Consider the following 15,389-nt stretch of genomic DNA (forward strand, 5'->3'; position numbering starts at 1 on the left):
GAAAAAGTCTCTGTGGCTAAATAGTAGTGTTCGTTTTGAACAATTTTGATAAGAATGTGGCTATGTATGTAATTAACAGGGCTCTGAAATTTGGATGTTTGACTTTATAGAGGAGTAAGGATCTGGAAGTCTGTAGATTACATGATAAAGTTTAGCCTGACCTTTCCTTGTGCCAATGGGCTAGTTTTCATCAGCTGTGGGTTTGGGGTCCTGGGTGATGCCATTCACTAAGAGGCTTTTGAAAATGCATGAGGGTATTTTGGTCATAACAATGACTGAGTGAAGCTACTGGCAGTCAGTGCCCAGGGGTCGAGAATGCCCTATGTCTTGCAATGTGTGTGACAGTCCCTCACTACAAAGAATTTTCTTTCCCCAAAAGCCAAAAACATGTCCATTGCAAACCAGCAAATAAAGTTAAAAGATTGAGTTTTAACTCCATATTTTATAAAGTCATCTGGGAAATGGTAATGAAGTCATGATATACTTTCTGCTGTTTCAGTAACACAAATGCAAACACTGTCTATTCTTAGATGACAACTGGTGTTTATGGTGCATGGGGGAGGACAGCCTCCAGCTCTCTGCACTATATATTGACTATGCAGTAAGAAAAGCAGAGAAATCTCAGCTCTGTTAGTACAGGGTGCAAATATAACTTGAAGGCATACTAGGAATAGTCCCTTTGAGTATGAAATTACTAGTTTCCTAATGACAGCCGTATTTTTAATGAAATCACTTACAGAAGTTGCCATTCAATGGAACGAGACATTTCTTGTGTTCAAATAATGCCATGATGAAGGCATTCGATACACAGATTTAATTCTCTATGATAAGAAATATCACTTGCTTAACAGCTTTATACATGATGGTGAGTGACATGAATACTTCCTGTTTCTCCTCTGGCCTCCTTCTGCACTTGGGTTGGCCTTGTATATTCTGGGTCAGATTAAGGATAGAGCCCATTCAGCAAGAGTGACTCATCCAGGGCCTTTTCAAGAACCCTGGTAACATTTTCAAATTTGACGTAAACTTTGCTTTGGAATCATTTAAATCACAGGATCATTTTCTTAAAATGCTTTTCTCTCTTCCATCTTCCTTCTTGTGTTTGTCAAGTCCTTGGTTTATTAATGTGTATATTTTTAAACTACTGCTTATACTCAGCTCTCAGATACTGTGAAGATAAAAGGTGTTGTATGGGTAAAACTGTTGTCTAGCAAATCAAAGCCAACTTGATATTTTCCGGGAGTGAAAGGGAACCCCTGCTTCTCCCTTCTTTGGTGAGTTTGGGCCTTAATACCTCTGCAGAAGGGGGAAAGGGAGGTGAAATTGAAATGTGTAACTTTTCCTATAAATTTAGTAAAAATTTAGATTTCAAGATAGGATTGAAATTACAGAATTAAAAAAAAAATTTCTTTTGGGTAGTCTTTCATGTTAATTATCTATTCTGGGCCTCCGCAATTAACAAATTATAAATTACACGCTACATTCCTCTTAGAATGAATTTATTGGACATTGGGACAAAAGCCCACTTAGAAAATAGCTATAACCATCTTCTCTCAATCTTTTAATATGGGAAATGAGTCCAAATGATCTAGGTGATTTGCCCCAGAATACCGAGTCAGGAAAAGGCAAACCAGACTCTTGATTTTTGGCAACTTGATTTTTCTACCCCACTGTCCCATTTTTCAGAGGTCTTTCTCACCTGTGAGTTCCCTGAGACAATTAAACACAAATGCTAGCCTATGGCATCCACTGCATATAATGAATTACCTCCTCTGCTCTGTAACTAGAAGGGTACTAGTTAAGTACCATCTGGCAAAACTGTGAAAAGAGTCACTCATGATTTTCTGTGTTCTATCGATTAGGTGAGGAATTATGGCTGAGAAAAGAGCAAGTGAGTCTGTAACGTTTTAAAAAGCATTCTTACTGAGTCCAGAGTAACCCTAAAGGCAGCTGAAAAATTACCATATTAAAATCAAGGTGTAACTGGTAATACATTCTGTTTTGGGTTACATTTTTAATCTAATTCCTTGTAATAATGTTAATGATATTGAATCCATTTAATATGAATATTCTCAATACACTGTAGATTTTCATTCAGTTCAGTCTTCAAACCACACTATAATTGTACACTGTTCTCTTATTTTATGTTTTCATATTCCTGAAAAACAAAGAAACAAGTAAGCCTGATGGTATATTACCAGCTAAGAGATTTCATGCAGAAAACAAAAACAAAAATTTAAAAAAAACAAACAGGTTAATCTCCTTAAGCACTGCCTTGACAGGCCAAATAATCGTTGAAGGTGAGTGAGAGAATGGAGGAGGGGGAAAAAGAGGCTTTGGCTAATGGTAACTGCTGTGTAACGCTGAGAAACAGGGAGAGTTCTTTCTGTGCAGTGCTTTTATTCTCTCTCTGTTTGCGGTCCTATCCTCTACTGTTTAATTTGTGGAACATTCCAGGGAGTATCCTTAGCTCCCCTGACATGAGCCTGGGACTGGGGCTTGAAGGCTCTGAGGGAGTCCTTTCGGAAACACGGGAGGATGAATAGAGCATGTGCCATGCGGTTGAGAGGGACTCCTCCTCGGGAACAAGGTGAGACCTTTGTGCCACTGAGCTGTGGGATGCCAGATCACGTGGCTCCGGGCACCTTTGCAGGCAGTTCTGAAAAGTGTATGATGCTATCTCAGAAAAGTGGGGTTACTTCGATATCACAAAAGAGAAAATACTAAATGCTTAGTCTTCCTTCAGACGTTTGCAGGCAGCTCAATGGTGTCACATTGGGACTCGGCTTCTAATATTTTTATTTTCAAGCGAGAATAGGATACTAGTAGCTTTATGAGGGTTAGTCCTTATTTGTTTAGCAAATCACACTGAGCAAATGCATAGCAATAATAATAGTGGCCTATTTTTTATTGCTGTTTTCTGTTTGTTTGAGGTAATAAACATTTTCTTAATGCCTTAGAAAGAGCCATTAAGGAAAATAAAATTATATTGAACTGTTTTATAGAAATGCCAAGCAACTTGTGTATGATATCATTTATGAGCTTTATTATTAATGTGAAATGCTAAAATAATTCAGAAAGAATAATATGTAAAGGTCATATTACTATGAGCCTGGAGGGGGTGGAGGTGGAGGGGAGGTGGAGAGAGAGAGAGAGAGAGAGAGAGAGGGAGGGAGAGGGGAGAGAATTAATAAATACATGTGTTATGTTAAGGTGGAAAGTGCTGAAATTGCTGGTGATATTTCCTAGGACCGTGGGATGTGCTGAGTTACAGCTGGTGCTGCTGTTGGTGAATACTGTCAGGGAACAGATCCTGTGACTGCTTAAGAGATTTGAGATTGATTCCTGATACCAATGTTGAGCCATAAATTATAACCAGAATAATTAGGACTGTGTTTACAGACTTGGGGGCCGGCAGCAAAGGCCTCTGGTAACTTGTTATTTCCAAAGGACCAGGTTAAGTTTTTATCTTAAATCTGAGCTTTGATTTGAAACAAAGGTATTAGCTGATTTTTTCTTGAGTTGGTAGTTCCTTTACCTTGCAATTTCCTGTTACTCCATTGTTAAGTTCCCAGAGAATTCTCTCTAGACTAAGTTCACACAGGAACCCGTCTACCTGCCTGCTTTCTGAGACGCCGAATTTGGTGCTGTTATTGATTTTAATCAGATGCAGAGAGCACCTTTATTTTTCTGACAGCTAAGAACTGTAGTAAACAATTTAGCCATAGAATGTCTGTTTGGCAGCTTTTGGAAAGTTATTAACCTGGCAGCTCAGCTCTTATTAGACGAATGCATTGATGTATTTACCTCCGGAGGTCTATGAGGGTAGCAGTTTTCTTGTGGTAATAAGTGGTTATTAACTAGTATTTGATAGCTTATTTGAAAAAAATTTTCAGAAAAGAACTTGAATGGCATGATATCATAAAAGCCTTCATTATTATATAGTTTATTACTGAATTTTTCCCCATAGAGACCATCTGATATGATATTGAGTCTCAGATTTTCTAATCTTTCTGTTTTTAGTCCAACACAAGTGCTTCTTTCTGCAGACTCCAATATCCCTTTTATTAATAGATCTGTTTAGTTTAACACTTTTCTGATATTCAAGCACGGGTGACTTTTTGTCACTTGGTATAATAAATAGTATGTAAATAAGTGGTATTTATAAGGGTTAGTACAAAATTTGGTATTCTGGGTTGATCAATTATCTTATTATCTTCTTTATTCTCTTCAAAGTTATGACTAAATCTGGCATGATATTAAATGTCTTGTAATTTATCATCCAAAAATAATGCTTTCTTAGACTAATTTTAAATTGATAACTTTTTCATAATTAATGACCATTTCTGGATTGTAATTGTTTATTTTTTAGTTCATTGATGGCTAGTACAGTACATTTCTTCCATTTAAAGTGAGCCTTTAAGAAAATAGTGGTTTTGTTCTCTTTCATTTCTTCTGCTAATTTTTGTGTGTGACTTTACATAACAGACTCAGAAATTATGACTACGAAAGTAGGTAATGGAAACTAGTGTCTTCTGCTAATTGCCACTTACTGTTCTGTGACTTTTTCACTTGTCTGTGTTCAGTCAGCTAGGCTCTATTTCAGCTCAAGTGTTATCTAGAAATCACCAGGACTCCCGGAGTATGTTCACACCCACGTGGCTGTGTGAAAACCAGACTGAAGAGAGCGGTGATGCTGGGCAGAGGTCCAGAGAGGGGTTCAGAGTGAATTAGGTACTTACTGGGGTCTTGGAGCCAGTGTTTTTCATCTAGACTTTTGCCATGAATCTACACTTGCTTCTTCTTGGTTCAAGGAAGATACTGGCTAGAGTACATCGTCAACCAGGAGACCCCAGACTTTGTCCTATGATGACTGCTTCAGTGCTTCTGGATGCCTGTGATGCCATCTCAGAAGAATTAACCTTAAGTTCTCTTAGACTTAACTTTAAGTTCTCTTAGCAGCAGTTTCAGCTGCTTCATGTTATGAATTCTAATGGATATGAAACTGTATTGAGCAGGTGACAGCTATGAGTCAGCCACCACCACATCAACACCCGGGTCACTTCCATTCTAATTCAGAGTGGCAGGCCCTTTCCTCTTTGAAGTTCAGTGTTTTGCTTCTATTCTTTCTCTAACCACTTCTTTCTTTCTTTACTCTTTCTTCCATTTTGATTCCCTTTAATTTGTTTCTTTCTTTGCTTTATCTCTTTATTACCCTAGAGCTTTGTCATATCAGTTTCCTCTTTTCTTCCCATATTGCTTCTCATTATTATTGTTCATGGTATTTATCTGGCCCCCTATCTTCTTCAGTTACACATTTTTGGGGATGTACTGGATTGATCATTGTTTCTGTTCAATTTGAATGAGTCCACGCACTAAATATTCCACTTTGTCCCAAAATACTTGAACAAACTGTTGTATACGTATTATGATTAACTCCTCCTTTCTCTTCCCACACCAAGAAAGGTTTCATAGAAATGTAAAACCAGATAAGCAGCTGATGTGGCAAATATTACATTGGTTCTTGGTTCAAAACACTCTGGATTTGAGAGTCAGTTCTGATATTCACTAGCAGTGGCAAGTCACTACAAATATTTTGTAAAACAGGGGATAATGGTCAAATGAAATAACGTAGCTGAAAGCAGTTCATGGTGCAAATGTTAGCTATTGTTACTGAGAATTACTAATGAAGAGGTTACCATTCAATATCATAGGACATTTTAAAATTTATATTTTATTTTTTAACTTTTTACTTTGACATAATTTCAGACATATAAAAATTTTGCAAAAGTAGTACAACGAATGCCCATATAACCTTTTTCTAGATATTAGCATCTTAAAAATATCAGAACCAGGAAATTAACTTTGACATAATACTATTAACTAACCTATAGATGTACCACTGTATTGCACCACCAATGTCCTTTTTCTGGACCAGAATACAACAGGAATCACACATATATTTAGCTGTCATGTCTATTAGTCTCCTCCAATCTGGGACAGTTCCTCAATCTTTCTTTACCCTACATGATCCTGACACTTTTGAAGAGTAGTGACCAGTTATTTTGGAGTCCCTCAACTTGGGTTTTCTGATGTTTTCTCATGATTAAATTCAGATTATGCATTTTGGACAAAAGTACCATAGAATGATGCTGTGCTCTTCATATCAGGAAGCATGTGATGTCAAGATGTCTAATTACTAATGATGTTAACTTTGATTTCTCAATTGAGGTCTGCCAGGTTTTTCTGTTGTTAAGTTGCTAGTTTCCTTTTTTGTAATTAGTAAGCATCTTGTGGGGAGATACCTTGAGACTATGTAAATGACCAGTTTTTCATCCTACTTTCAACCACAAATTTTAGCATTCATTGACGATTCCTTATTGAAACAATTGTCACTGTGGTATTTTCCAAATGGTGACTTTCTATTTTATCATTTCTTCTACACCTTATTCAATTAATATGGACTAATGGGTATTTGTTTCAATCTATGAGTTTTAATCCATTACAACTTATATTTATTTTGTTGCTCAAATTGTCCAGATTTGGCCATTTGGCCAATCTTCAAGTTGGCTCCTGTGTCCTTTCTTCATATTATCATCATTTTTAGAACACTTCTTATTTTCTGCTACCACAAGATTCTCCAAGTTCATCTTATACTTTTTTCTGATCCAGCCCTTGGATCAGCCATTCAAGGAGCCCAGATTTCTTTTGCTGAAAAATGGTATTTAGAAACCAAGATCTAAGTGTTAGATGTGCTCCTTGAGAAAATAATGTATCTCCTTTCTCCTACAATATATTTACTTATTTCCTCAATCCATAAATACACATAAAATACTTCAGAATTGCTAATCCATATCTCTGTGAGAAACATATTTTCTAACTAGAGTACAATATTTGTGTAAAACTATATTTTCTTTAGCTTTAGAGTCAAAACACTATGACCTACAAGGAAAACTATGGAGATATTGTCTTGATTTGAATATTTGCATACTTAAGCAAGCGACCTACAGATCAATGTGCTTTTTTGATAAACTAATTTGATACCTGCTTTGTTACCAACATGAGAAGGAAGCTTCATAAATCTGATATGTTTTCAGGCTGTTGTGGAATTTGGATAAGCATGCTGCTTACAATTAGGTAAAAGTAAAACCCCATGGAAACTGCATCTTATTCTATTGGAATATTTTAATTAATTTTTAAAGCTTTTGCTAGAATTTGGTTAGGAACTAGTATAAACAATAGTTTATTTATAGTATTGTTTCAAGCCTTTTTAACTCTCACTATCATTGTTCTGGTTCTTTCATTATGTTCTCAACTCCACATTCCCTGATTCTTTAAGTTTTCACGAAGAACTGACTCAGCCTCTGCTTGTAAAGGTGGAGATTATGTACAATTTTATAACCTCACTCTCCATTTCTAACATCACTGAAAATATTATGTCTTTCCCAACCAAGTCTTTGTAAGAGATATTCAAAGAGACAAGGAGAACTTTTTCTTTCACACAGACCTTTTGTTATTATAGGTATGTATCACAGCTTTCATTTGCTAGAAAAGTAAGAAGGCAGTGAAACAAAACCCCAGACAAACAACAGAAGTCCAGGGCGTTTGGTCATATGTTAGTTAGACAAACCTTAAATGGCTGTGATACCACTGAATCCCAGTTAACACCTGCTATTCAGGCTTCTCCCCCTCACCCCCCCCCACCCTATTAAAAAGCCCATTTAACTTTCGGTGGGATTTACAACACAAATAATATTCCTTTTCTAGTATTCATAGAAATGTTTGTTCCATTTTCTTTGAGGATGTGGCACGTTTACATTTCCTCCCTAAGTTCCTATGGAGTGGAACTTTCATCACCTGCACTTGAAATTCTCTCCTTTTTTTTTGGAAACCACATATTATAACAGCTCACAGTACACAGGTTCTGGGTTGATTACTCAGGTTCTTATCCTTACTCTACCACCTATGTGGTTCTTGGTCAAGGTACTTAATCTCTATTGGCTTTAGTTTCTTCTGGAAAATAAGAACAAAAAAGAGAGCTTTATGTGGTCGTCAAGTTTAAATGAGCTAAGAGATATACAGTGCTTAGAAGCATTCCTGGCACATAACAAGCACTCAATAAATGTTATTGCTATTGTTGTTATTATTTGTGTACCCTGCCTCTCTTTGGGTCTCATCATACCTGCATTTTCTAGAAGCGTAGATATGTGGGTATTTAAGATATATATTATGTACAAGAAAGAGAAGAAATAGCTATTTTGCATTACAAAGAGTCAAGACTAGACATTACGTGAGGATGAAGCAAAAGAGGAAATGACTATTAAAGAGTAAATGATAATACTCTCTGTTTTTACCATCTTAATCTCCTTAATATCGATTAGTCTCTGACATATGAAATAAAATAACAGAAAACAGTCTGTCTTATTGAGTACAATAAGACAAAATTTCATGAAATGTCCCAAGATAAGGAGTGACCTAAGCCAAAAATAGACACTTCAACCTGACGAACGATTTTGTCTTTCTGAAAGACGAGACCTGCAAACTACAGAGTGTAGCAGTCTCTTTTTCTGCTTTGTTTCTGGGTTTCAGTGAAAAGGGAAGGGAGCTAGAAGGGGTGGGGGGAAGGATAGGAAATGCTAAAAAGAGACTAGCCCAAATCAAGTAACAGGTACAGAAAATGTTTATTGTTATTAATCAAGAATTAATATATATGAGGGCAAAGTGATTTCTTTTAGGATGTCTATTTTTAATAGTGTGTTGGAATTTAGTGCCCTATAACATAATATGTGTCGCAAGCATTTCTGACGCCTAGATAGAGGTATGATAGTGAGCCAGTGCTTGGGTTTCTTTCCTTAGCTGTAATTTATGAGTGTCGGCATTATGTCTCTCGGTTAGAGAAAGAAAATTTTAATCTGTCAGTACTACCATTTATTGTATATATGTTTGCATCTCATTTTGATTATATAGCTTCCAAACCCTGGGGAATGAATGAAGTAGTTAGACTACTGTTATTCTTGGTGTGAGATTTTAATCTTTTATCTTAAATAGCACAGTGAACTCTTTCTTTTAGTGACTGCATTTCCCACCATTAGTCACACTTAGTGGTTACAAAGTTCTGTTTTCTTTTGTACAAATGCTGACATTCTTGTAACTTCTTGGCTTATGAAGGTGCATGTTTAGAGTTACTGGGGGGCTTCCCTGGTGGTGCAGTGGTTAAGAATCTGCCTGCCAATACAGGGGACACGGGTCAGAGCCCTGGTCCGGGAAGATCCCACATACAGCGGAACAACTAAGCCCCTGCACCACAACTACTGAGCCTGCGCTCTAGAGCCTGCGAGCTACAACTACTGAAGCCCGCGTGCCTAGAGCCCGTGCTCCGCAACAAAGGGAAGCCACCGCAATGAGAAGCCCGTGCACCGCAACAAAGAGTAGCCCCCGCTCGCCACAACTAGAGAAAGCCCATGCGCAGCAACGAAGATGCAACGCAGCCAAAAATAAAATAAATAAGTTAATTAATTAATTAATTAAAAAATATTAGAGTTACTGGGAACTATGAAAAGGAAGGTGTTTATTTACTGAGGTTTAGTAAGAGAGTCATTGATATGCTATTGTCATCCTTTGCAGAGATCTAGGAAAGCTTTCGGTTGCATGTGCCTTTCTGGTTTAGCAGTTGTAAAACAGTAACAACTCGAGAGTATCACCATGTGGCAGGGCCAACAGCAGCAGAAATAGGTTCATTACAGTCACTGTTGATTTAAACATGGGAATCCTTGGTATGGTGGGAATGTTTATTTGTTTACTTTTCATAACCTAAAGTAAAGAACTCCTTCCTTGAAGAAGTCTATTTCCCCTCTGGCTTTTGAGAAAATTATAATCTTTTGCATGATTTACTGATCACCTTTTGATCACAAGTGTATGTCATGTCATTTTGGACAGGTTCGAATCACAAGGATAAAGTTCAACAACCTATTAATAAAAATGGCCATGCAACAATGTGAAGACAAACATCCTTAAGCTCCAGGGTATATTTAGTTGTAATGATAAAAAAGCACAGCCTTAGGTGCTCCATGGTTTATAATTTGTGTCACATTTTCATGAGAGTTTTGCAGATTCCTAGCTATAAACATTAGCTTCCATATTTTGGTTATAAGTTGAAAACCTTTTGGGAAATTGATACTACCCAAATGTTTTTGGTGAAAGTCTATCCTTCCTGAGAAGAGCCTACCGAAAGAATATTGAGGGAGGAGTATGAACTTTATGGTTAAAGAAAGAAGGAAGGAATTTTCTGAAGTTTACAAGTGGACAAGGAAGGAAAGAAGTCATTTCAGGCAGAGGGAAATCCATGTACAAAGAAACAATATTGTGATGAGAATATTAGGAGATGTTTGGTAAATGTCCATTTTAGGATGAATTTGGACACTGCTAATAAAGAGGAAGGAATGGAGTCAAGAATTATGAAAAGGTTAAAATGACTAAACTTAGTGACTAATTAACTGAAGGAGGTTAGTAAGAAGGGGGTTGGAAAGACCCAAACCAACTGAACATATTAGTCACAGATATTAGTAACTAAGTCTCACTTTGCCCCATCCATTTCTGAATAGCTCAATCAGGGCATTAAATCATGTGCTTTTGTGAAGCCTAAAAATATGGTTTCATGTCTCAACTCTGTCAGTCATATGTGCAACTTTGGGAAAATAACTTCTACTTATGTTAAATTCTGGAAAAGAATACTTCTTAGAGATTTTACAAAGACTAATTGGAGGAGAGAAGTCACTTAGTAATGACTGTATAAATGCAAAATGTATTGTTATCCTGTTGCCCACTGCTACTGATCGTCAGTATGTTTGGAAAATCAGTTCCTCTACACTAAATTAAGAAACACGACACTGCATTCCTAATTTTTCACTTGTACTGTTGTAGCAGTCTCCAGACACACCAGTTTTGCCACACACACTTGGGTCTCCCTAGCATTTGGTTCCCTTCTCCACCTTTTTAATTTCTAATCTAAATAAAACAAGAGGTAGTTATGGTTGAGTTCCTTTTTCTTTTAAGTCGGTTAATGAAAAGTGTGCAGTCCTTTCATCCAAGTCAAATAAATGCACAAACCATGAGGCAGGCTAGTAGTTTATTTTATTTTCTTTGGTGACAGGAACAAGGAGATTTTTGTGAGGAAACAAAATGCTTGTTGCAAAGAATCAGTATTAATGTGTCAAAGGTGACTAACATCTTGAATCTCATCCAGACACTTACTCCAGGGGAACTGAGGACACAGTAAAATAATGGCCATCTTTGACACCTGGCTTGGCTCTCAGTACCAAATTTTGACATGGCTTGTACCCTAGTGAGCTGGGCAGGCCTCATTCAAGTTTTGCAGAAACAACCTTGCTTCTTAACCCAACACTAGACAGAAAGCAGCCCAAATGACTTGTGTTATTATTTTTCTTAATACCTGTTTACTTGGGTATGGTAAAATTTTCAGTTTTATTAATGGGAAAAGGGAGAGAGCCCTCGAACAGAGTGATTCCGTGCCTCATATCTGGGCAGAACCTCTTGCTGAACTGCCTTTATTAGGTGAGAACCCCTCTCCAAAGTGGGGAAATCCACAGGCCTGATATGCTATCCTGGGCACAAGAGAGTGAAGAGAGCAAAAGAGTCTTTCTCTTCCAAAACCTAGAGAAGAATTAAAATCTTTGGAAAAAGACGCTGAAATCTACATTCTAACAAATTCCTCAAGTGGGTCTACTGTACACCAAAGTTGAATATTTACTAAAAATTCTTCCCCCTACTATGGTCCTTCTATAAAAACCAAAATGCAGCTATGTATAACTAATAAGCACTTATTCACATTTCTAAGAAAATGAAAGCTATCTCTAAGAGCAAAGGAACAAATCATTAAGAAGTAATTCTTTTCAAATATTGTGATACATTTATTTTTTCTTTTATTTGCTTCAGGCAACTTAGAATTTAACTAGATTAACTAGTGTCATTCATGTGGTCAGAGTAGAAACCTTGCAGTTAAGTTCCTCACACTTATTCCACAGCTTATTCTTATTCATAATCACCCTCTTATTGTTTGTTTAGTTGTTCTTAGCATAGTGTTATTACTTAGTAGATCTTGCTCAGAATGACTTCTAAGTTAAATCAGACCTATTGTTTTAGAGTTAGAATACATACCAACACCAATATTTGGAAGAATATATCAACATATATTTTGGTAAGGGCAGCATTGTTAAAATGAATCAGTAGCCTTCTAAGTTGACTAGATTAAAAAAGCTATCAAGATAGGATGCAAATGTAGGTTAAACGTTCAGTGTACCTATTAGGTTTTCAAGCCTATAGCCTTGTAATCAAGCTTATATTTGAATTTAATATTAATGAAATGCTCTGCTTTAGAAGCCTTCAGAAGATAGCAGATACTCTCATTAACATGTACTCCCATGGCCTTAAGTGGGAGTGAAGCACCTGTAAGACTAGAAAGCCTTTATCTCTCTTTCACTCCCTCTTTTCTTCTTGTCTGTCATGATGACTCAAGGTCTACATATTTGAAGCCATTAGAACATTAAGGAGTGACTTTCTGTCTGAATAAAAAAAAAAAATCCCACAAGGACTCAGAGGCAAAAAATATACAAATCAGTTTTCACTGCAAGGTAAAGGAGCTGTTACAGTGGAGGATTACTGGACTGAATGTCAATATTATGACATAGTATGAGTGTGTTTCATGTTTGGTAATTGCAATCATTGTTGCTTTTGTTGTGTTCATCCATTTACAATGCTTGGTGTCAGTCTATTTATCTCTTGTAAAAATAAAAAAAAATAAAAAACAAACAAAAAAACATTAAGGAGCATTCTAAAGGGGTCCAACTGAAGAGAGTTTCCACCTAGTTCCCACCCAGGAATGGCCCTTTCATTCATTGCATTAGCTACTAAGACTGTCTCCCATTATCATCTCTTAGAGGAGGACTCCATTCAACATAAAAGGACAAACTGAAATAAAATAAAGAAATATATGGCTTAAATATTATTGCTGAAGGGGAAATGTGGATAGAAATTGATCTAGGTCTGTGCTGTTCCATAAAGTAGTTGCAGCTCTTGAGCATTTATAATGGGTCTAGTACTACTGAGGAACTGAGTTTTTAATTTGCTTCTAATTTTATTTAATTTTTATTAACATGTTTAAATTTAAAAAGTTAAGTATTTTTGAATCATTGAAAAAATTAAGTATTTTTTGGAATAACTTGGTTCTGGGAATCTATTTTTTAAATTGTAAGTTTTATGAAACCTAATACCAATCAAGTATTTCTGATAACAATTTAGCCTCCATATTGAGAGTGCTATAAGTATAAAATACAGAGTAGATTTCTAGGCCCCAGTAAAAAGAAAATAAAATATAATTTAAAAAATATTGTTTATATGTTGAAATGATACATTTTTGGCTATATTGGGTTAAAACACTTTTTTAATGTAGATAGTAGAAAATTTTATATGTGGCTTCCATTATATTTCTGTGAGACAACACTGATACAGATATTTATGACAACCCCAAAAGTCCATAGTATTGGGTACTGAGAACCTCAGTGTTCCATGGCATTTTAATCCCATAGCTCAAGTAGGGACTAAATATATATTATTGGGTTATGACAATAAATACTTTTATGACCTTAGAAAGTAAATTGACTGCTTTGTGACTCATAATACAGATTATTGACTAAATGGTGTTAATGCCAACCTAATATATAGATATCAACTCATTAAAACAACTAGGAATATTTAGAGGGAGGACTGAATAAATGTTTACCAAAATCTTTTTCTTATTTCATTTTTCCTTCCCACAACTTTCAAAGAAATTTATCTTAGTCAAAATTAGCCAAGTGAAATACATTGTTCCAAATATATTACATAATGCATAAATCAAACAAATATTTATGAATAATCAACTCAGATATAGAATGCTCGTGGCCTCAGAATGAAATACAAAAGCCCGTAAGACTTTGTCCTTGCCCATGTGGAACTTAGAAATCTGGTAAGCTAAGTAAGAAGCATATTTTAAAAATTGGTAATATAAAATGACATATATAATAAAGGACTAAATTTGATAGATTCTAATTGTTTGGGAACTTAGGGGACAACCAAACACATGTGAACTGAGGTTGTGTAAAAGCTATATGGTAAAGGTGAGACTTGAGCTTGGATGGTCAGATTTGCATGGTCTGGGGGAAGGAGCTCTCGAAGATCTGTACATTGACACATTGAGCTTTCTTTTGGGTCATTGATCACTTTTCTAAAACTGTTTATTTGCCTTTTTACTCACTAAGATGTGATCTCCTTGAGTATAATGATTCCATTTATTTCACCTTCCCCATCCCAAAGCCTTTGATGCCTGGCACATAGGGGGTATTCAGTTATATTTATGAAGGATATTAATAGCTGAATGAATAAATGAGAGCATTCTCCTCAGAAGAAAGAAAATAACCAAAGAAACAGTAAGGGGAATGAGCATTACGAGATTTTGGTAGCAACAGACCTTTTATGGTTCCATTTCTGATCTAAAGAAGTAAAAATAGCTCCTGTTTCCCAGGGTTGTTAGAGATGTTCACATAGTAAGTGAAAGGACTTGATAAACCATAATGTACTATACAAATCCAAGATTTCACTAGTACTCAGCTTGGGGCAGGTTCTTATTCATCTTTGAAGTTATATCATTGCATAGAAATATTCAATAAACAATTGTTTAATAAATGAATCAAAGAATGAATGGGAGGTCCCTACCCTTGCCACCTTCTGTATTTCTATTTTCCATCTACCTGAAAATGCAGATAGCCACTCTAATTAGAAAAGTGTCCAAATTCTGATTAAACTTTGAGGAGAAGCTTGAAGTCTTTGCTGATGAAGACAATTGATGTGTGTAAGTCCATGAATCTTTTAACATTTTCACATCTCTTTTGCCTTTTCAGCACTATTAATTTGTGTTTTTTTGCTATTCTTAGGTAATGGGCATTGATTCAGATTTTTGAAGTTTTTAGATATATGGCCTGAGGATTGAGTTCTTCCATTGTATAGAAAGCATATCTCAAAATATACCTTCACATTGCTCATGCGGGTCCTCATATGTAAAGCAGTTGGGGAAGGCATAAAAATATTTTCCAGAATCCTGAATCAAATATACCCAAAGATAATAATTTGGAGGTGATAAGGGTAAGATCATTATTAAGGAAAATAGCGCATTAAAAATGCTAACTTTAAAAAACCGGCAATACCATCTTCAGAGAAAGACATGCAGAATTGAGTGGTTTATTTTGAAGGTTACAGGAGTGATCTTCCATTCTTAAATTATGGCTTTCAAGGAATGTTTTTCTGCGATGTACACTTTCAATATCTTACAATTTTGTCAA

At 36.0% G+C, this 15,389-nt stretch overlaps 1 protein-coding gene across 4 annotated transcripts in view; it reads left to right on the forward strand.

Annotated features, from left to right (window-relative positions):
- ARHGAP24 (Rho GTPase activating protein 24) overlaps window positions 1-15,389 on the forward strand; it is a 521,847-nt gene that overhangs the window by 10,964 nt on the left and 495,494 nt on the right. For 3 of the 4 annotated variants that reach the window (XR_009701126.1, XM_061192470.1, XM_061192469.1), the window contains exon 1: window positions 2,526-2,590. The exons of the other annotated variant lie outside the window; for it this stretch is intronic. Coding sequence is in view for 2 of the 3 variants with exons in the window: in XM_061192470.1 (XP_061048453.1) it covers window positions 2,539-2,590 (52 nt within the window). In the remaining variant the exon portion in view is untranslated. Of the gene's footprint in view, window positions 1-2,525; window positions 2,591-15,389 lie in introns of those variants that run through there. 4 annotated transcript variants of the gene reach the window in all.

Source organism: Eubalaena glacialis, chromosome 5, assembly GCF_028564815.1.
Source record: "Eubalaena glacialis isolate mEubGla1 chromosome 5, mEubGla1.1.hap2.+ XY, whole genome shotgun sequence".
NCBI classification, from domain to species: Eukaryota; Metazoa; Chordata; class Mammalia; order Artiodactyla; family Balaenidae; genus Eubalaena; species Eubalaena glacialis.